Source organism: Leiobunum rupestre, chromosome 4 (assembly GCF_980474605.1).
Source record: "Leiobunum rupestre chromosome 4, qqLeiRupe1.1.hap1, whole genome shotgun sequence".
NCBI lineage: Eukaryota > Metazoa > Arthropoda > Arachnida > Opiliones > Sclerosomatidae > Leiobunum > Leiobunum rupestre.
The window spans coordinates 10,914,805-10,937,931 of record NC_143387.1 but is presented as its reverse complement, the minus strand read 5'-3'; the positions used below and the strand labels follow the sequence as shown (position 1 = coordinate 10,937,931).

The 23,127-nt window shown below is 35.3% G+C and overlaps 3 protein-coding genes across 3 annotated transcripts; 1 reads left to right on the top strand and 2 right to left on the bottom strand.

Annotated features, from left to right (window-relative positions):
* Positions 1-568: 568 nt before the first annotated feature.
* Positions 569-2,968, bottom strand: LOC149946387 (zinc finger MYM-type protein 1-like). Its single transcript, XM_090170720.1, has one exon. The coding sequence runs from the start codon at positions 2,966-2,968 to the stop codon at positions 569-571; it is 2,400 nt and encodes a 799-aa protein (XP_090026846.1).
* Positions 2,969-4,913: 1,945 nt separating this feature from the next.
* Positions 4,914-6,637, top strand: LOC149946386 (uncharacterized). The gene is made up of 2 exons (XM_090173038.1): positions 4,914-5,043; positions 5,986-6,637. The coding sequence occupies exons 1-2, from the start codon at positions 4,937-4,939 to the stop codon at positions 6,614-6,616; spliced, it is 738 nt and encodes a 245-aa protein (XP_090029164.1). The 5' UTR covers positions 4,914-4,936; the 3' UTR covers positions 6,617-6,637.
* A 3,741-nt stretch (positions 6,638-10,378) lies between these two features.
* On the bottom strand, positions 10,379-14,648 carry LOC149946385 (uncharacterized). The gene is made up of 11 exons (XM_090172878.1): positions 14,579-14,648; positions 14,248-14,427; positions 13,341-13,427; positions 12,460-12,564; positions 12,329-12,387; positions 11,586-11,780; positions 11,439-11,517; positions 11,141-11,313; positions 10,862-11,068; positions 10,628-10,799; positions 10,379-10,572 (listed from the first exon to the last, which is right to left on the bottom strand). Exons 3-9 carry the CDS (start codon positions 13,362-13,364, stop codon positions 11,011-11,013), a joined length of 693 nt encoding a protein of 230 aa, XP_090029004.1. The 5' UTR covers positions 13,365-13,427; positions 14,248-14,427; positions 14,579-14,648; the 3' UTR covers positions 10,379-10,572; positions 10,628-10,799; positions 10,862-11,010.
* Between the last annotated feature and the right edge of the window lie 8,479 nt (positions 14,649-23,127).

The following is a 23,127-nucleotide window of genomic DNA, read 5'->3' as shown; positions in this document are numbered from 1 at the left end:
GCCGTCTTTACATGATTGGGGGCCTCTGGGCAAAGCGGTGCGCGGGGCCCCCCAATAAGCCCAACCAAGTTTCTAACCTCCAATTCGAAAATTAACCTACTCGAAGACCTATCGGTCAGAGTTCTTCTCGACGTTTTTAATTTTTCTGAATTTGTTAGGGTTTAGCTTCCCCCCTCCTACATACTTAGATGGATTTTTCTACCATTTTTAGATATTTTTCACTTGTTCTAACCTCCAGTGCGAAGTCTATCGTCAACCAACAGTCTTTGTTTTATATTTACCCTGGTTAGAGAAGGTACTTAATTTAATATCTTAATGGTACAATTTAAATAGAGTCACCTTGTACAGTAACTTTTGAAAGTACATTTTTATTTTACATCAACGTGACATCTGCGAAATTTCTTAGCAAAGAATGACTGTATAATAGGATTAAAGTCAATGGATTTTAAAAGGTCACTTTCCAAACAAATTAGAGCAAGACAGTTCAAACGCTGTTGGCCCATAGTAGTTCTTAGCGGAGTCTTCATAAGTTTTAATCTTGAAAACGAGCGTTCGCCAGAACAGTTAGTCACATGAAAATTCTGAGGGCAATTTCAACATTCGGAAAAACTGATTGTAAGTCGTCAAAAATTATTTTTCGGTACAAATCATTAATAGTCTTACAATTTTCGTCAGTGTAGTGCTTCAAATGATTGCATTCACTTAAAAGGTCTTTATACTCAATGTCTTCATGATAAACATTAGCCAAATGTTTACACTTTTCCATCAGTTCATCAGAAGTTGTAGTTTTCAATTGGCTAAAGAACGAAAACAGATTTCCAATCGTTGAATAAGCTTCAGCTCGTTTTTCCAGGTCATACTTCAGAGAATCCAGAACAGGGAGGAAACTTTCCACCTTAAACTTTTCACTTTTGTGTAGAACGGTCTCTTTTTCTGGTCCATCATACGCGGTTATACGTACACTTCGTTTTGGTTCCCTTCGGTTCACGTCACTGTAATCCAAATCTGGACACCGATTTTTGGCCTTCAGTTCATATTCAATAAATGTATCTCTAATTTCTTGGAGATATGATTTCAGAGACTCAAGAAGACTTGTAGCAGTAAGTATATTCATATCTTCCGATTGCAAGACCTTACTTGTTTTGTTTACTTTTTCGAGAATATCGTTCCAAAGAATTGTTAGAAATATCTTTTCCAATTTATCCATTTTTTTCTGTAATCCTACGGCTTCTCTCCTCGCGTTTACATCTTGGTCCATGTCACCTGATAAAGAACCCAATGCGTGTCTAATTTTCTCGTAACCTTGAAGCAAGGCATGTACAGCATCAAAGTGAGCAGACCACCTCGTGTCCGACAGACGTTTGACCACAAGATTCTTTCCTAAAGATGATACTAGAATATTCCATCGATGTGTAGATGCCGAGAAAAATGAATATAAACGTTGAACAAAGTCAAAGAACTTTACAGATTGTTGACAACACTCTGCTGCTTTTAATCCTACTAAGTTTAAGCTGTGTCCAGCGCAAGGAACATAGATGGCGTACTCATTTAACTGACGTATTCGTGCTTGTAAACCAGTATATCGCCCAGCCATATTTGAGGCGTTGTCATAGGATTGACCACGGCAGTTAGATAACGGTATATCGTTCTTGTCTAAGAAATCCACAACCGTGTCGGCTAGATCCTTTGATTTATGGGAAAATATAGGTATAAACTTGAGAAAACGCTCCACAGTTGCACTTCCTCGCATGTACCGGACGATAAAACAAAGTTGATCAATATGGGTTATATCCGGAGTTGAATCAACACTTATAGAATAGTACTTCGATATTTTTAATTCATCTAGAATAGCACTAAGAACGTTTTGCCCCATAATTTCTATAAATTCTTCGCAAATATTTGCTGAAAGATATGACGTATGACCCTTTCCTGGATTTCCGTACAATTTTAAAAGCTCGTTTAAAAATGGGTCAAACTCGCTCAAAAGATCTAGAATACCTAAAAAGTTACCATTTTTGGTTGATCCAATTGTTTGGTTATCACCACGAAACGGCAAACCCCTTGAGGCTAGAAAGCGAATGACAGAAACCACACGTGTTAGCACTTTATACCAGTATTCTTGTTCTGAACGATGATGTTTAGTTAATATGGAATCCACAGTTCCGATTTCTTTATGTCTTATCAAATAAGCTGTCATGCAGTTGCGATGTTCTTCTGAATTTTCATGTGCCTCTATATAAATGCAGTGTTTCCAGTCATTAAATCCAGATGTTGCAAATGGGGATTCTTTCTTGGACAAAAGACGACACACAAAGCAGTACACACGACCTTGAAAAGGTGAATAAAGTAGCCATTCCCTTTTAACCATCTCGCCATTTCGTAATTCACGATTGAAAACCTTCTGAGATAAATAGCGTGACATAGTTTTCTGTCCTCCGACTTCGACATATAGTCTGCATGAGTTAGAAAAGTCGCAATCAATGTTCTGGCATGAAGTTGGTCCTTGCCGAATCCAGTATTCCAAGGTGTCGTTATCCTTAATACACCATAAACCAGGATCTGTGACGTAATTTTTCAAATCCGTCTTCGTAGCCGTTAAAGGATTAGGTGTCGGAAAATCTATTTCCCTTGAATCTGCAGAAACAGGTATATCTGTGACGAAACTCTCTAAGCCTTTTGTAGTAAACGACACGGCTATTTCATGTTGTAGAACTCTCATTACTTCCCCAGTATCTGCAGGAGCGGGTATGTCTGGTTCGTTACAATTCTCTTCAACTAGATTAAATTCTTGATAGGAAGCAGAATCGGATGTACATGGCGATGCTGCGTTTTCAGAAGTACTGGTACTGGTAACTGTCATTACATCTGATTTGAGCCAAGATGTTAGCTTTGGAATTTTACTCATTTTCTTCTCCTCCGCGGCGGCTTTTTTCCTTTTTTCATATCCACTCATATAAGTCCGCTTCATTTTACTTATCCACAGAAAGGTATCTACTATATAAAAATTAATCTTGAAACAAAACAAAAATTAATTAATTTAGGTCATGAGTACTATTTTGTTGGTTTTCAAGTAGTTTCGTCTATACATAAAAGACTTTCTTCGCGACGTCTACTGTACTTAGTTTAAGATTGATTAAAAGGTTTTGGACTTTCAGGCAATAACGTAAATTACGTAATGATGATTCAGATCATTCAGTAATTTAAATAAAAAATAAAAATAATGCTTAATAAGATCCACACCAAATATATTTACAAGAAGCAAAAACCCTACCATAAACCAAGCACAGAGAGCCACTTGACTAACCGCCAGCTCTTAAAGCAATTAACGTTAAATCATCTCCTTTGAATTAACACAACTACATATAGGTCGTTAATAATACCCGTAAATAAATAACAAAAAAAACTAACAAAGTGGACCACCCACAGGGTCTACCCTTTAACCCTCTAATCTCGGCTGACTGCGCTAAAACAAGATTTAACCTTTAAAAAAAACCAGATTAGGCCTTCATAAATTCATTAATAAAAAAAGACTTTATTACCTATTATGCTTACGATGCCTGTCTTAATTTCAGTAAATCTAAGCAGCTATCGGTGGTTCTGTGGTAGAGCGCTCGACTGCCAAGCCGAATGATCTGGGTTCGAAACCTGGGCGGCGCATTTGTTTTTAATCAATAGAGAAATGCTAAATTAGAATTTCTTCGATGCAATAATTTCAATTTCAATTCTATTTCAATTAAACCAAAATTTCGTACTCTATTAAATACGCTTCCGATAAAGCTGAAGGTCTAATTTTCAATAAGGCGTAACAAGTGTCGGTGGTTCTGTGGTAGAACGTCCGCCTGTCAATCAGGAGGTCTCGGGTTCAAATCCCGCCCGATGCGATCGCAAATTGATACTAAGACGAATACCGTGTACAACTGGTGGAAACCCTGCCATTGGACGTTGAGAGGTAGCATTAGACTCAGCACTCGGTCCGTCCCAAAGTCATTAAGAAGAAGTTGGAGAGAAAACGCCCATATAAACGCAACAGACTCAACATGCACAACCATCAGAACACAAACACAACAAATTCAACACTCACAACCTACGCATAAACATTTCAAAAACGTAATACACCAAACCGTCACGACGGTGAGCGAAAAAACACCATCCAAACCAAACCGCAAATGCATCCGTTAACGCTCACCGTCACACGGTGGTTTTGCCAACCCTTTGAGAAACTGCGTACGCAGTGATTACACTTTGCACCGAAAATGCGAACGCGTTCGCAGGCCTGACAGACCCACAGACCCACAGACCCACAGACAGACACGCTGGTTGTATAACCCCTCCTAGGGGACTTTGTTTGTCCCCTCGGAGAGGTAAAAACTCCGTAGTACTAACCCGCAAACTTCACAGCCACACGTATTTTTGTCGCAGACAGTTTAATTTCGGTTTTCCTTAGTAAAGCAGGAAACACGACAGCTTATGATCGTCCTGGTTTCAGGCGTTTCCGAGCTTGAATATTCTACGGTCAACACGGTCTATATCACGAGCAGACATGTTTTAGATAAATATATACTTTTTAGGATAAAGCTGGGCTCCTGATGAAAATTTGCGTTTTATGTGAATAGACAATATACTAATACAGAAAATGAGAAAAACAATATTTTTAAGATTTAATATTTTTTAATAAATAAAAATGAAATGGGGCCCTCCAGAACCTTGGGGCCCTAGGGCAGTGCCCTATTTGCCCAATGGGAAAGACGGCACTGAGCGAATATCTCAAAAACCGCTTATCGCACATTAAAAAAAATTTGAAAATCGGATTTCTCGACCAGAATAACCCTTAAGGCAAATTGTTATCCAAATCTAAGAAGGTAGAGTGGAAAATTTCAAAAAATTTGGTTGATTTGTCGTGGAATGACTCTTCCCGGGAGATAAGTTCGTCACCGACATGCTCTACGTCATGGGAACGAAATCATCGCACGAGATCGCTAAAATATACAAATACAACCGTAATTCATTCAGCAACCAATTTGCGAAGGGCATGTTGGTCTACAGGTAAATCAATTCCTTAGTACAAGGGTTCATATGTATCTTTATAATTAAGCTCGTTGATTTGATACCCCAAATATGAAGGATTTGGTAGAGTTTTAAAGATTTGACCCATTCGCGCATTTATCACTCATGTTTTATTTTCTAAACTGACAATTCAAATTTCAAAATCCCAAGTCCAAAAATCATGCTTGGAAAAATCGCAGAATACGATTGGCCAGATATGAAAGATAATGTGCTATTAATTTTTTATCGATATTTTTCCAACGCTGGCATAAAAATAGTTCCATTTTTACGGTTGATCAAATAGTTTCACATTCCAACCACCAAGATTTACAGAGACTTGGGGTAACTAGCACTACGTTAGTTAACAAACGTTAAAAACCCTAGTGGCACGTGATGTCAGACGATTTTCTGATTTCGGCTAATAATTCACCAAAATTAGGCATTGGGTGATAGCAGGAGCCGATGATAGTATTAAAATATTACGCGCTGAAACTATACTTAAGACTTATTAGTGTAATAGAGCAAAGCAGCCAATATAATATCTCAGAAACTTGGTTCAGTTTCCGTTTCGTCTCAAACGAGTCTCTACCAACCCGCTACGTTATTAAAATTGTAGTTTCCGAAGCGCAATCTATCGCAATTGCATTTTAGCTAGTTTTTAATTAAAAGTTCACCCTTTACCAATGGGAAAAATAACTGCGAATGGTTGGACCTATGACAGTCAATGTATGCAATTGAGATAGATATACAAGTTCAAACATTCACTCACAATTTCACGGGATTAAAATGAATCAAGTCAGTCTCAAGCACCAGTCTTTTTCCTTACTGATTAGCGACCCACTTTTCTACTATTTTTTGGAAAATTGCGATGATATCTCGTGTCTAAATGCTAATAACATAATTAACTTCCGCGATAATCTATATTTCCGAATTTGTTTGTAGCGTACGAGGCGCTTCAGCCGCCGTCCACTGTATGGGTCTCCACAAAAATGCCACGGAAGCGGACTCAAAATCGCAGCAAGATTTAATAACATCTTTGCACAAAATCACCAGCGATCTTTATTACGACTTCATTCCTAATCGAGCTATGAATAATTACATCGTTAACGACGTCGATAACTTCATGGCAACGTACCACTCTTCCTCTAACGACAAGATTGCCAGCGCTCTGCACGATCACTTGACTAAGACCTACGACTGGTACTATGGATTCGGTGTCGCGATCTACAAGAAGGTCGACAGCAAGACCGGAGCCGTCGAAACCAAATGCAACCGTTGCGTGGGGAAAGCGAACAGCGGATCGTATCACCTCGTCTCCGAATATGACAAGACCGTTTATCTTACTTACGGTGTAAAAACCACTCCGGACATTGAGCAATACGTCATTGACGTCTACAACTATGCCGGACGAGAAAGCGTCGAACCAGTCGCGGACTATTTCGTCAATAAAGGAACCAAGTACCCCGTACGGAACTCGATGGTCGTTAGATTTGGGAACGAATTAAGGGCATCTCTGTCCTCGGCCGCTAGATTTTACAACGTCCAATCTACGAGCATAATGGTCTCTTATTAAGCAATTTGGAAAATATTCACATGTATGACAAACAATGTATAAATCCTAATAAAGCTGTTGTGAAAAATGTTCAATTGATTTAATGGTGACGATATGGGCCTATTCAATAAATATTATACCGGATGTTTTTTATTGCTCGAAAACGTTTTTTTTAAACTATGTTTTCTAGAAAGTTGAAACTTTTATGGTACGTTATACATGCCGAAAGACACTCGCTGACAAACTTTCATCGATTTTGGAAATTATTTTCACGTTTTTCCAAAACTAACTTTTCACCGCTAGGTGCTGGAATTAATTTGTCAATAGGGAACTTTTAGAGCGTCATCGAAAACATAAGAATATCGTTGGTTCGAAAAAAATTAAACGAATTTTTCACTGAAAAACATGACTTGAAAAAGTGACAAGTTGGGCTAGCTAAATGTTTATTCCTTTAATTTTTGTACTTTGTAATTGTACTATGGTCATTTTTTCTCGATAATTTTCCATTTCTAAAACATTTATTAAAATTGTCAATTATCCCATGTAAAACCTAGATTTCGAGGTGTTGGTCTGCGTAAATACGACTTGGAGAACACGGTGTTGGCGTACTTTGTCGCGTACCCACGTAAAAGTTGTTCTGCGGCAAGTGCTGATTTGGGGTGTAGTAAAACACGTGTATGGAAAATATTGCGTGCACATAAGTACCAACTTACAGAGCTACGCTCCTCCAAGGTTTAGTAGATGGAGACGCTCAAAGACGGCTGAACTTCTGCAACTGGCTGCTGAATTCTGTGGATAATGACCGGGACCCTCAATTTATCCGCAATATTTTATTCTCTGATGAAGCTTCGTTTTCGAGAGATGGGCCTTACAATCACCAGAATCACCACATTTGGACAGACGAACACCGTCATAAATTTCAGTTTGGACGCTTGAACGTTTGGGTGGTTTAGTAGGAAACCGTCTTATTGGTCCTGTATTTCTGCCACAAAATCTAAATGGGCAGAATTATTTACATTTCCTACAAAATTAACTAGCAGAGCAGCTCGACGAACTTCCATTTGCCCAACGAGCCAGGTTGTTTTTTCAACAAGACTGAGTGCCACCTCATTACCTCAAAGACGTGAGCGCGTTTCAGCAACGGTGGATAGGGAGAGACGGACTGATACTTTGGCCACCAAGGTCACCAGACTTTATGCCGTTGGATTTTCTTTTTTTGTGGCTACATTAAGGATAAGGTATACGCCACTCCCGTTGAAACGCAAGAAGAACTTCGTCAACGAGTTATAAGCGCCTGCCGGGAAATTACCCCAGAAATGATTCAACATGCTTTTGACAACTTTAATGTTCATGCTCAAGCTTGTATAGTGGAATATTTGAACCATTCTTATAATTTTCGTCGCATTTTGTTAAATAAATTGATTTTTCTTATTCTTTTTGGAAATTATTCATTGTACGTATATGGAAAACGATATCTTCTTTAATTACTGTCTCTTCCCAACCTTTAACTTAACAATTATCCGACTTTTTTCAAAAAAACGTAAATTTAATTTATGACACTATTCGTTTAATTTTTTCGAACCAACGATATTCTTATGTTTTCGATGACGCTCTACAAGTTTTCCATTGACCATTTAATTCCAGCACCTAGTGGTGAAAAATAAAGTTTTGGAAAAACAAGAAAATAATTTCCGAAATCGATGAAATTTTTTCGGCGAGTGTCCCCCGGCATTTATAACGTACCATAAAAATTTAAACTTTCTAGAAAACACAGTTTTTAAAACAAATAACGTTTTCGAGCAAAAAAAACACCCTGTATATTCAATTAAATGTCAAGAAAATTTCAAATAATTCAATTGTAAAAAACCAATACACCTCACTTTTTATTAAAATCCTTAAACGAAATATTTTACATTAATGGTACTCATTGTCGAGACAGTAATAAAAGAAGTCTTTGCTTTGCGCTGTTTAGCACAATTTTCTTTGAACGAAGCATCGTCCTCCACTTAGCTACGATGAGAAAGTCGCACACGGCCCCATTTGGAATAATGTGGTAGGAACAGAGGCTCCTACAGACCTATTCCACTAAACGTCAATCAACACGAAATTTTGATGATCCGTAATCGGACGTATTACATTATACTCCCTTTAAAGATGTTGAGAAAAAGGATTTATCATTTCGGGTTACCTTTATTGAGCTTATATCGCTGAAATCATAAGTAACTTGAAAACCATAAGTATGACAATTGGGTAAATGTTTTACAATATGCTCATGCAATGACGCCACAAAGATATTTTTGAAATAGCGCTGTTCTTTGTGGAATGAAATCGACTTCGCTAGCTTGTTAACTTTACTAGAACCAAGCTTACAAATTGAGAATATGAGTACCTTGGCAAAATAATTAATAATTACTGAATCGGGAAATAAAAATTATGATGAAAAAACACTAACCTGGGCTGCGTTCAGAAACGCTCACCGCTGAGTCACCGCTGACACCGGTGTTTACTGAACGGCATTTTAATTTCGGGTATTGACGTCACGACAGTCATCGGTGAGACACCGAAGTCACCGAAAGAGATAGTCGGTTTATCCGATGACTGACGTCATTACTGACGCAATACTACTATTAATGGTACGCTATTTTAAAAAACACCGATGACTTAATAAAAGCGTTCAGCAACTTACAACGTTATTATGACGAAAAAGCTCATCGGTGGAAAATATAAATCCATGGGGTTTTTTCCCGTACACTGTTAAAAATAATGGTGTGTTTTTCAACCACTAAAGGTTTGGTCAGATTTGTCCAAAAATGACTCCATCAATGGGTTCGTTTAAGACCCTTAAGGGTTTTTTGCTGGTTTAAATTTATACCGTATATGGTATTCGTATCTACCACATATGGTAAATGTAACTACCACATATGGTATTCGTATCTACCATATATGGTAAATGTAACTACCACATATGGTATTCGTATCTACCATATATGGTAAATGTAACTACCACATATGGTATTCGTATCTACCATATATGGTAAATGTAACTACCGCATATGGTATTCGTATCTACCATATATGGTAAATGTAACTACCGTATATGGTATTCGTATCTACCACATATGGTAAATGTAACTACCACATATGGTATTCGTATCTACCATATATGGTAAATGTAACTACCACATATGGTATTCGTATCTACCATATATGGTAAATGTAACTACCACATATGGTATTCGTATCTACCATATATGGTAAATGTAACTACCACATATGGTATTCGTATCTACCATATATGGTAAATGTAACTACCACATATGGTATTCGTATCTACCATATATGGTAAATGTAACTACCACATATGGTATTCGTATCTACCATATATGGTAAATGTAACTACCACATATGGTATTCGTAAAAGTTAAAATTGCCACCATTATGAGTATAAAATTCTTTCCCATTTCATCTTGTTGTAAACCCTTCTCGGTTTAAAAAATTAATGTATAATGTTTTAAAGAATAAGAGAAAAGGATTGCTTTTTAAAGGATAAATAATTGTTTTTATTTTCAATTCCCGTAATAAAATACAAATACAGAACGCTAAATAATCCAAAAGATCATTTTTTCAAAGTGTTGATTAACCTATTCACTTGAGCAGTGCACTTCGTGAAATTTAGTTCTAAAAAAAAGATTCTATAAAACTGTAGGTTTTAAATAACTCAGCTGGATATTGGATATTGAATATCCAATTGCTGGATACGAGAGAAGTTATTGCAGTGTAAAAACCAGAAACATCGGTAACTTTAAACTGGTCGATGTACAGTTCGTATTCGGTATTCGATAATATTTTTTTGCCCGGAAAATACTAAAACTGGCACTTTCGGGTATCTTGAGATGTCACCTTTGGGGAAAAAAACTTCTCGTGATTTTCTTTAAACCGAGATGGTATGAGCAAAATTGTGAGTGATCTCTTAAGACCTATATAAGAAAACTATTATTATAAAACTATGACTTTTTTATTCAAAAAAATTACTCTGTATCGTTTCTGGCACTGTTTCCTTTTTTAGCTCCTCTAAAATTGCAGCTTTTAAATTCGTCACTTGTTTTTTGGATAAAACCCAAATCTTTTCAGAAAACAGTTTTAATTTTTCGTCCAGTTTTTTTGAGATGTTAATTTTGGTTATACGTCGAAATTCCAATAAAATCTTTGTTTAAATGATAAAATATTAAATGTGATATTTTATTAAAGCGCAACACTATTTCATACTTGTCGGGAGTCCGAAAGTGCTGGATACTCTCGCAACACGCTGCACACATCTTCATATTTTAAAATCAGTCTCCTATACGCCATGGTTTTATCCATTTTGGTGTCGATTAACTCCCAGTTTATTTGACTTTTTTTTAATTCTGTTGCCATTAACGATTTGTGGGCGGCAATGCTATCCTCGTCCTCGAACATTTCCATATCGACAAGCTTTAAAGAAAATAAATAATATCTTGTAGTTAATCAAAACCGTTACTGTTAAATAGCAGAATGACTAGTCACCTGAGCTCTGTCCACATTGACGATGGTGTCAATATCTGAACCGGCACTGGCAGCCGATATATTTTTGTAAGATTCTTTTCCATATTTTTTTTATGTTCGGCCACAATCGCTAGGTTTGGTAAATTTTTTCTTAAACCTTTAAATTTGTTTTTCAAAGTCCTGTACAGCATTTCCTGTTTAGAAATTTCAGAAAAAAATAATAGTTAAAATGGAATTAAATGCGCTCTAAAAATTGCTGCAAATTGAAAAAGTCACTGTAGATTTCAATTTGCTGTTTAAAATATGTAAAATAACTTACATGCCCTTGTCCTGGCTTTGTTTTTAAATGCGGATATTTCATAACCAATTTCTCGGCAACGATTTTGTGGTATGGATACCTGAAAAAGATATTTAATAGCCTACAGTGCGAAACTATAGTGTTGGAAATATACTTTAGGTTACTTACAAACCATATCTTTTAATCAAATCACTGAACAAAATATTCTTAAGTTCTTTGTTCATTGTAATTTTCTCCAGGTCGGAAAGAGCGTTATATTTCTCCGCGCTACTTAATATTTCTGGCAACTCGGGGACAGTATACTTCATAAGAAATGTAGTTGGTGTACACTTTCCAAAATCTTCCGTTCTATTTTCTACAAACCTACAATATTTATAGAATAAATTATAAATCATGAAATCAACTTTTTGACTTGACGGAGCTTAAATAAGGAACCCCATTCATGGAATAAATAAAGTACTTTACAATTCATAGGGCGTACAAATTAAACCATCAAAACATTTATTTAAACTAAATATAATAAAATGTTAACTAACTATACTAAGTGTGTTTAGTTGATTTAAGCAATTTAACTGTTATTTCGTATCGTTGATATTTAATTATAATTAATTGTTATTCCTTCGTGTGTCTCACATTATCTCAAACCGATTTACAAGTTACCATCATTAGCGCTCGGTCCCGGTTCCACCCCCCCCCCCCCCCATCCGGAGATGCTTATGAGCCCTAGGCTCAGTGGTGTCGTGGCAACGTGTTAGGTGCCGATTGGCATGTGTGCCTTGACCCCGGTCTTCCACCCTTGCCCCCCTCTTAAGAACTAAGACTATAAATAACCGCCAGCTCGTGAGGGGTACACCACTGCCAAAGCTTAAGTCTTCTCAGTCTATAATTAAATACGCCAGTGTTTTGCTTACCAGGCAATTAATTCACCCTCATTCTCACTTTCATCTGGAACAGTCTTAGGGACGTCGACCTGTTGAAAATATTAATGTATAATGAATGATATGACTATATATTTACTATAAATATATTAAAGTAGTCTTACCAATTCTGGGCCTGACGATGTAGAAGGCACATCTAGAGGTTGAATTTCAGAATATTTGCTTCTTTTTTCCGTTGAAAATTCTGAACTGTCATTTAATCGCTTTTTCTATATTGAAAAAAAAAGATTAACAAGTTAATAAATTTCGATTTATTTTGAGTAGCATTTTATCATATGTAGTACTCAGTTAGGTCAGATGGTATAGCACAGCATATATGTTTAAACATAAGTAACTTAATACACCAAAAGTATGACACTTTCTCTACTCCCAACGCTAAATCTTTTATTGATAGTCTATCTAATTTATCTAAATCATCACACCCTAAGGACTGACAACGTTCCGTGAGTTGAATTGGAAGACATTTAAAATATCATTTTGGTTCAAATTTGAGACAAACCCGTTTTTCCTCGAATACAATTCCATAAAGCTAATGTTTCAAATGCATTTTTTGGGGTAGAACCCTTCAATTTTGCCGTGGGCTGTTCATAAATCACGTAACGCTGATTCTAAGCAACCGAGTTTGCAAAGATTGTTCTCTCTATTTTGCATCTGTTACATATCAGCTGTTCCATTCTATTATAATTTAAGGGGGTTCGAAGTTTGTTACATCAATTAGGAAGAGGGGTCTTTCCATTTGATATTTTTTTGTAGCGAGAGGGAGGGGGAGAGTTCACAATGTTCGTTTTTTGCGTTACGTAATTTGTGAACACCCCTTAACCTCGGGGCAGTCTATAAAAAACCGATATCGCTCAGAATCAAACTTATGTTTTTAACACAAATTTCTGACGAAACCTTTTTTCGACATTGAAATATCTGCCTAGCATATTTGTGCGGATCGTTTCCCTTTAATATTTTATATATTTTTATATTAATTCATTTTTACCTGTAAAATAACTTTCACTTTCATCTTGTTCTTCAATATCGTAGTTTGCTCTACGTCCACATATTCTTCAACGTCCTCATCATACACCTACAATAATGCGTTTAAAATATTTAATTTATATTATTTGTATTTAAATTAAATAGAAGGGGAATGCAAAGAAACCGGCGCACACAGAGATTTTGCTCGGTCCAAAAATTACGGGAAAAAATGCATTAAAAAATCAGACCTTAGTGAGTCACTGTCACCGGTCGACGTAATAGAAAGCCAGCCAGCGACTGTAACCTTCCCCGTCTTTGGCATACCTTTTTCACCATAATTTCAACTTGTATTAGTAGTAGTCCTATTCATACACAAAATATGCATAGACTCGAAGGCCCTATGGAGCTAAATGTTTCAGTTACTTTCAATGGCTGACTGGTATTCGAGGCGTGAATATTTTCAAACAAGACGTTGCGGATACCAATGAAGCTAAGCAGGGTATATATAAACGGTGTATAGATTGTTGACATCAGATTTATCTGTACCGGAAATCAAATATTCGATTAAAAAAATTAGTTTAATCGATTAACATTGTTGACATTTATTTTTGCTATCTATATTTCGTCTATGATTCAATAGGTAATTATTTTTCATTCATTATTATTTCCTGACAGACAACTTTAGGAAACACCTAGTATTTTTCTGTCTTAGAAATGATATAGTACCAGATGGTCAGCTTGTTTATTTCACGCCTCGAAAAGAAGACGTAGCGTACGAAAACTGTTAACAAATTTTATCGATAGCCTTCCAGGCTATGTAGATATTTTGTCTATGGTCCTATTATCACTCCAAGGTTTCAACAACTTATTTATACACCGTTAATTAATTAAATAAATTCATAAATAGAGTTTACAAAAAAGTATCTTACCTGATAAATTATATTTGGCCCTACGAAATCTTTCAAGGATTCGTCACGTTTCAGGTGTTCCAACAATGAAGAATAAGTGGAATCTTTAACTAGAATTTTTTTTTCTGTTCTCCAAAGCACAAAACCAAAAAAATGCCACTCTGATCCATATTAGATAAAATTAAATAAATGTTCGTCGAGCTAACCAAAAAATTTAAATCATAACTTCAGCATAGTAAGAAGAATAATGTATGCGTTCGATAGGTTTTGCCCTTGGAAGGAGGAGAAAAGGGTAGCGCAGTCTTGTGATAACGCCCCCCCCCCCTCCAAGGTTTTGCTCGAAAACACTCACCTGGAACCATTATCAAAGGCTGAAGTCTCTCTTAAAGTTCTAATCTCGTAAGCCTCCTACGCGAATTTCTTTCGGCACAAAGGTTTTACTTATTTTTTTTTAAATTATAAAAAATAATACATTATTTGTTTAACTGGAATTATAACATCCGCTATAGCAACATTTTTTAATTAACCCTGATAAGACCGCGATAAGAATGAAAAAAATTATCCGCAATTTTATTACTTTGATACATACGATAAAATGTCGTCCTCCGGTTTGTATAGTTGCGTTAGGTGCACTTTTTACGCCAAAAAATTTTCCATACTGCTAACCCATATGCTAAATAAGCATTCTCACGATCGCAATTTCAGTATAGTTTGTGGGCTAGATAATTGCGGAAGGTCTTTCACAAGTATAAAACCTTACCATCGACACGTGAAATATAAACATAAGAGTAGCGTAGAAAGCCCGGCGCCCATCGTTCAAGGTGATCCTCAAGAAAACAAAATTTCAGGAAATAAAGAAAGTGACGAAGAACTGCATCTGAATGAAAGCGAACCAGAAACTGAAGGGAGGAATGAAAAATTGTTGAAGCCGTTAGAAATTCGAGATACGATTTTCAAAATTATCCTAAAATATCGAGAAGCTCATAATATGCCTCGAACTGTAGTACAATCTCTCACTAATGATTTACTAATATTTTGCGAGCAAATTCTGGCAACAAATAAGGAGAATGTTCTAACAGTTTTGCGTTCAAAAAATATAACGATAGAAGAAAACGAATTATTTTCGAAAAACGTAGATGTTACAGAAGCTTTTGAAAGCATTATTTCCAACTATAAAATTAATTCCGTGTGCAAGTCCGACCATGGATTAATAGAACCTGTGCAATTTACCTTTACGGAAACAATGAACGAGAAAGTGAAGAGTTATTTTCATTATATTCCTATTTCGAAAGTTATTCAAAAATTCTATTCAACAGATCTTCAGATTGAAAAACACGCGGATCTTTCAAAAATACCTAATCAGTGTATAGGACATTTCCTTCAAGGTGATATTTCCAAAAACCTTATAAAAATGAACTCCAATTTCTCATCAAACACGCTTCAACTGCAACTATATCTGGATGATTTTGATATTTTAAATCCACTCGGCTCAAAACGTGGGAAATTGAAAATACTGGGATGTTACTTTTCAGTTTTGAACTTGGACTCAAAATTCAAATCTCAATTGAGTGATATAAATTTGTTTTTTTGGCGAAGTCAGTAGACGTTGACAACTTTGGTTTTCATGAAGCTCTTGGGCCTCTTATTTATGATTTAAATCTTATGGCAAGAGAAGGAATATATATCGAAAGTCTGGGAACACATTTAACGGCAACAGTTGCAATATTTTCAGGAGACAATTTAGAACTCACCAAACTTGCTGGATTTAACTCGTGCTTTAGTTCGGGGAGGATATGCCGATTTTGCATGATAACTTACGAAAAGATTTCAACGAATACTATAGAAAATCGGTTACAACTGCGAACTTTGGATCGTCACCTTTACCACTTACAAGGCATTTCCAGAGATCCCAATGAAAAATCATTGTACGGTGTAAGGAGTGAAAGTCCGCTTATGAACATCACGGGATTCGACCTTACTCAACAATTGCCACCTGATGTAATGCACGATTTAAATGAAGGTGTTATTCCAAGAATCTTAAAACACATTTTGAATTATATGTTTAAAAATTCACAGTTGACTCTAGATAAATTAAACCAAATTATAAAAACATTTCATTTTGGTAAAACCGAATCAAGCTGCCCGGAAACCCAAATAAGAGCGGCAATTACGGGAAATGGACATATAAAAGGTTCCGCGAGCGAGATCTTTTGCTTGTTTAGACTTCTGCCATTCATGTTGGCCGAATATTTGCCAAATGAAAACGATTTACACTGGAAAATTTATCTTCAACTTAGGGAAATTGTAGATTACGTATACGCCTCGCATTTACACGTCACGTTTTTCCCTAAACTTCAAAACCTTATCGAACAGTTTTTAAGTTCGGTATCAAGCGTAATTGGTAGTGAAGTTATGACGCCAAAATTTCACTTCCTAATTCATTACGCTAAGGCCTATAAAAAATATGGGCCTCTAAAAGGTATTTCGTGTATGCGTTTCGAGAGCAAACACAGTTACTTTAAGAAAATAGCGAAAGCCTCTAATAACTGTGTAAATATAACTAAAACTTTGGCCTCACGACATCAATATTTGCAGTGTTATAATATGCTAGATGAACAACCAAATGGCTTGCAAAGCACGAAAGTTGGGAAATTTATTTCTAAAGATAAATTACCCACTCATTTAAAACAAGTTCTAAGTGAAGACTTCCCGGAAAATGTATATTCAATGACCAACGCAACGTTTTCTAATGTATCTTATTCGACGAATTGTTTTATGGTTCATGATATAGAAAACAATGTATTTAAGTCATTTTTGAAAATTAAGTACATTTTTTATTGGAATATATCCCTAATAATGGCTGGCACAATATACAAGGTTGAATGTTTTCACAAAGGTTTACACGCATATTTGGTCAAAGAACTGCCTGAAAAATGGGAAATCCTTCATGCAGGTCAAGAAAAACAATACGAAATGTTAGACGCGTACCAAATCGAGCAGAATTATTATATTACACTAAGATCAAAATCGGTTAGCTACGCACAAACTAATTAACACCCTTTAAGCTATACCTTATTTGTATTATGTAATAAAAATAACATAACAATAGAATTGTAGTTGCCATGTTTTTATTATAAGCCTAATTTTTATAATTATCTTGGATAATAAGTTGATAATATTCTTCAATAAGTACTGTATGTCGCTTTGGGAAATATTTTACCGAAAGCTATTCATAGAGAGACGTCATCATGGTAAGAAATTCGCCCCCTAGCGAGGCACTGTTCAATGTGGCGCGAGACAAGAAAGCGAACCAACGTATAACGTTGCCAAAGCCCGTCGTAGAGTCTCTCTTGCTCTCAGTAAACGATTTGTAACATTATTATATACTAATGTAACATTATTATATACTTATGTAACATTATTATATACTTATGTAACATTATTATATACTTATGTAACATTAGTATATACTTATATAACATTAGTATATACTTATGTAACATTATTATATACTTATGTAACATTATTATATACTTATGTAACATTATTATATACTTATGTAACATTATTATATACTTATGTAACATTATTATATACTTATGTAACATTATTATATACTTATGTAACATTATTATATACTTATGTAACATAATTATATACTTATGGTTGGATTAATAATAATCTACTTTAAACCGTGAATCATCAATTGCAAAATTTATTTCCGTTGCAGATTCTTTTGGCAGGAAGTCAGGGCATGAAATAAGCACAGGACACTAGACATTGTCCGATACATTTTGCGAATGACCGATAACTTTTCAAAATCTTAGAGGGGGGTCATTGGACTTTGGTCCGATAACTTATTCAATACTACCCATTGCGAGTCTTTTCTTTCTACGAAATAAAAATACTAAAATGTTTTTACAAAAAATGTGAGGAAGTACCGAGTTTGTCTATTTTTTTTTAAAAAATCAACGAAGTAACATAAATTGGAAAATCCAATATGACTAAGAATTTGATATATATATCGCGCTCTAATAAAACGTTATTTTGTTCGCGGCGGCAAAAACAGAATTTGAGGAGCTATACATTGCCATCTAGCGTTACGTGACTTTGTCTTCATGTTTTCAAATTTTAATAAATATGCTTGTCAAAGTTTAAAAAAAAATAAAGATCTGTTGATCTTTTTCTTTTAAACAATTTTTATTTTAATATTGTTATATGGTATTAACAGTGGTGTAGCGAGACATTCATCAAGAGAGGGGGGTCGAGATATGAAAGTGTCGCGAAGGGGTGGAAATTTTGTACAGTCAAAGGGGAGGGAGTTTGGACACAGAACCGCCAGTCTACGCCAGTGGTTATTAATCGCTTAATTAATTGTTAAATATAACAATTTTTTTAGCTTTAAATCAACTTTAGTATTTCAATTTATATCCAATTTATATCTGATTTCGTAGCTAAGCCACTAAACAACGACCTTTACAAATTAACTTTTGAGAACATTTAAGTGCTGAAAACAATATACATTTAAAAGATTTCTTCAAAGCTTAAACATTCCCCTAAAGGTGTTAGATATAGACCATTTCCGTACCATATTGGATATGGATACTATTTCAACCCGTGAACGGACAAGGGGGTCTTTTTTAAAACCCTAAAGTGTCGCTGAAAATATCTAAACCCTTTTTAAACCATCTACGTGTTGTATTTCAGCCCCTAATGGTATATTATTTTTTTTCATACCCTTAATATACCATTTTTATACCATTATTTTTCACAGTGTAGGCTGTTACTGAACGTACCTCAGGTATCTAGATGAGATAGTTTTTGATCTTGAAATCAAAGCTCGTTTAGTCCTGGTGGAGTTTATCCATATCACGAACATTTTCCGAATGCCAGTGAACTGGTTCAATAATAATTGGGAAACAAATAACACTTATAAATTTTAGGCTTGGAGTATTGTCAACTTTTAATAAAGATAGAAATGAAAACATAATGCGTGGAGAAGGCTAAATTTGGTTCTTATGTTGCTTATGCTTACGTCACATTAAATTTATCATAGCGCGAAGTGTCTTGTTAATTTCCCATTGATATCTTAAGAATTTGATATTTTATCCCGCATCCAGGGTCTTATTAAGGCATTGGCCAGGTGTGCCATGGCGCAGGGGCCCCTGAGCTTAGGGGGCCCCGTCTTCGAACTTAATGTTTTTTTTTCATTCTATTGGAATTTTATGTTTATAACCACATTAGCGTTAATAGATTCAAAAAGTATAGTCTGAATAGTGTTTATCAAGCCCTCCTCGCAGCTCTTAATTATGCTAAAAGCACCGACGAATTTTAGTGGTCGATTACATACCGTGAATTTCAATTTATGATACCAGTCCTAATGGCAGATATTATCCTGTTATAAGGTAACTAGTATATAAGTGTCCACCAAATCTCAAAAGGATTTTAAATAAGATAACTGATAATGATTTAAATCTAATTACAAGAATATTATGCCAGTCATCATTTTAACCGAATTTACATTATCAAATCTTTAATTTTCGTTACCACGGTATTACGAATAAATAAATATAACCCAATATTAATACTTCTACGTGATCAAAAGCTACATACAAATTAGAGATACTTCATTACTTCCAAAAAATGATCGACTGAGAATCGTTAATTTAATAAAACGAGTTTAAGGACCGATATTTAAAAAAAAAATTAAGTAAAAGAAAAATTAGTGAACATTTTTCTAACATATTTTGTCCTATCTAATTTTGCGTTACTGTTTTGACGATTTATAAGAAACTCTTATCGTTATTCTAAAAACAAACGGGTAATGACTCCCAGGTGGTGGATTTCTTGATATCTTTGGAATGCCTTTAGAAAAAGGAACTTTATATATTTTTAGTCTTGAAAACTTTAACGACTATCGCGTCGAATACAATGGAAAAATAAATTATTTGGTTTTCTTCAACAAGTTAAACAGTATTCATTTTAAAACTCGAGTGTTAACAATACTAACGTAGCCTTTTCCTTATTATCAAGGTGACTAAAAATAGATTTGGTAGGTATTTATTTTTATTTGGGCCAATTTGTTCCGCTGGAGAAAAGGTGCAGTGGGTAACCGCCAAAACCACTTTAAGATTCGTGTTGAAAGAGTACGTGTAGCCACGGATAAAGTCCTTGTATCATGATGTTCGGAAGTTTGTCTCCGCCTACCCGGAGAAAGACTGTGATAGTACACGAATGTCTCCTTACTGAAGGGTGAAACATTTCAAGAAGAATAGGACTTCAAACGCGACCGCCTCGCATTCATTTTACAAAACTAGAAAATCAAAGAAAGAGTAAGTCACTTTTAAGTTTGTATTTCAGATCATTTTATTCATTTTTTTAACCTTTTTTCAGCTTTTAAATTTGAAATGACTGTAATTTTGCTGACTAGCAATAAAATTAAAAAGGATCCCAGAAGCAAAGAAAAGAAAAGTCGTTTCGTCAGCAAATTTTCGAAAAGAATGGCCGGAAGAGGTTGTTAGAAATGAAATAGATAAATTGTTCCCAAATAAACCACCAGGCCCTCGAAAGTAAGCAAATCTGTACAATATTTTTATGCATTGTTATTTCTTAGAAGTAAGCTTATAACTTTATTGGAATTTAAGATTTTATTTCTTAAAATGTTACGATTCGTACCTCGTGCCGTGAAAACTTCCAACTACTCCCTAAGTTCTTTTCCCCATGGGGGGGGGCGCTAGATTACTAGAAATTTGACGGGCGTAGCACTTTGAAAATGCGTTATTCGGCTGAAAAAAATGGTGCTGCTGAAATTATACTCCTTGCATAGTTGCAACTTAGCAAACACGTTTTTACCATGGCTTAGTTGCAATTTACCAAGGCTTAGTGCATTATTTAATATTATAAGTACTGAAAATTTTAAAAACCAATTGAAATGGAAACTATTGAAATTGGCTGGGAAAATCATATTGAAAGATTATGAGATGGAGGATTTCTTTACAACGGATGAAACTGGATTAAGAAAACAGGCAATAAATTGCATAAGAGACAACGGATGCCTAAAAGAAATATTAGAAGATATGAGTTCTCAGTATAACTTGTTAAAATCCAAGCATGAAGATGATCGCAGAGGATATACAAGTTTTCTTTTTGCATGGACTCGGTGGATAAGTAAATTGATTTTCAATGAAAATGGCCAGCCAGACCCTGTTGTTGTGTGTGATATTGATTACTCGAGTGAACTATCAAATGTATTACAATGGATTGGGTATCGGTTAATTGACGAGAAAGCAAAAGTATCCCGTAATGCTGTTTTACAACAAAGTTTGAATGATGAACAAAGGAAAATTTTTATTTTAAATAAAAGGCCATATGATTTGGATATTAACAGTTGGGCAGCGAAGAAATTCAAATTAAGACACATAAAACTGACCGCTTATACACAATGAACAGAATTTTAGGTGGTGTATTGGCACAGATTTGGTCTGTAAACAAAAAAGGGATGAATGTCATTAGCAAATTAAAGAAGGGCAAGAAACCGTTAACGGAGAAGCAAAGGAGTCGTGCTCATATTCAATACAAAATAGCTCTGTCTCTTCGAAGTTATTAATCAGATTAATAAAGGGGGTTTATTCATTTGTTACCCAACACTTTTGCCCTACGTTTCAACAAATTTGTAAAATGGTTGTTGACCAATACAAAATTTGGTCGGTTGGAGCTAATCCTATTCAAACTATAAGTAACTAAAATATATATATTTTTTAATATAAGCACAATTTTTCTAATTAATCTTATCTTATAGAGGAAACAACTAGTCATGTAAAGAGTAATGAAGATTTAAAAATACAATTTTACGATATTGTTAGCCGAATTCCAGTAGTCACTGAAAAGGAATTTACTGCTACTCAGCTAGATGATTTTAGGACAGTTTTTCAAAGAAAAATAGTTTTTAAGCAAAGGCTTGGCTTTATTTCTCACAAACATCAAGTCACACTTTGAGATATGAAGCTTCTGCATTTTGGGCTGTTTTAGTGCGTCCCTTGATTAACAAAGTTCTTCTAGCATTTTGATAGTTTAAACTTGTAAGTTTTCCAGCGACAACATACTTCATTTGACTGAAGAGGGTTTCTAATTCTAACAGGGTATAAATATTTAGTTAGATGTCTTTCAGTAAAATCAACGGCATAATCAATAAATCCATATATAGCAATTCTTAGGAGTTCAAAAGTTTGCCATGGCAAAAACTTTTTGTTGGTAGGCCTTTTCTCCTTGTCTGATATTCTCTCTAGCCCAATTTTCAAAATATATCAACCCTTTTAACATTGATTTCACAGGTGCAGAATTGATGTTGTTCACTGGTTTTTGGGATAGCAAACCTTCTTCAAATATTTGATGACATGCCTGTAAATAATCATAGCAAGCCATGACTTGTAGTCTATCGACAGGCTGGTCTTCAAACATGGGATTCGCATACTTAAATAGCTCTCCTAAAACTTCAGTCTTCTGCATTATTCTAGCTGGAGTCGTGTTCAACTTGGTCCAAGAATCCCTGTCTATGTAAGACTGGTTTAGACCCTTGACTTGCACAAGCTCTTGCGAATCTCTCCAATGATCTTCCCTTTTTTCATATCCTTTATTTGCTTCCACCCGAAGCGGATATCGTCTTTTGTAAAATTCTTTGTGTCGTCATCCTGGGAGTGATTGAGGGCATTAATCATGTTTTTTAACTGGTGGGTGGGGAAAAACATCCAATATATATTTTCTTTGGATCCAGGTGTATTCCAATTAGGAATTCTTGTATGGAATTTGAAATTGAAGGATTAATCATCAGTGACAGAGGGTTCAAGCGCTTGATCAATGCCCAAACTTTCTCTTAAAACAGCCATGTTACTGCTTCCACCATCA

Coding starts and splice junctions, on each gene's coding strand:
- LOC149946387 (XM_090170720.1), bottom strand. CDS start 2,968: ATGAAGCGGACTTATATGAGTGGATATGAAAAAAGGAAAAAAGCCGCC.
- LOC149946386 (XM_090173038.1), top strand. CDS start 4,937: ATGCTCTACGTCATGGGAACGAAATCATCGCACGAGATCGCTAAAATA. Junction 5,044..5,985: donor AAGGGCATGTTGGTCTACAG/GTAAATCAATTC, acceptor ATTTGTTTGTAG/CGTACGAGGCGCTTCAGCCG.
- LOC149946385 (XM_090172878.1), bottom strand. CDS start 13,364: ATGAAAGTGAAAGTTATTTTACAG. Junction 12,388..12,459: donor CATCGTCAGGCCCAGAATTG/GTAAGACTACTT, acceptor TATTTTCAACAG/GTCGACGTCCCTAAGACTGT. Junction 11,069..11,140: donor TCAATGTGGACAGAGCTCAG/GTGACTAGTCAT, acceptor TTTTCTTTAAAG/CTTGTCGATATGGAAATGTT.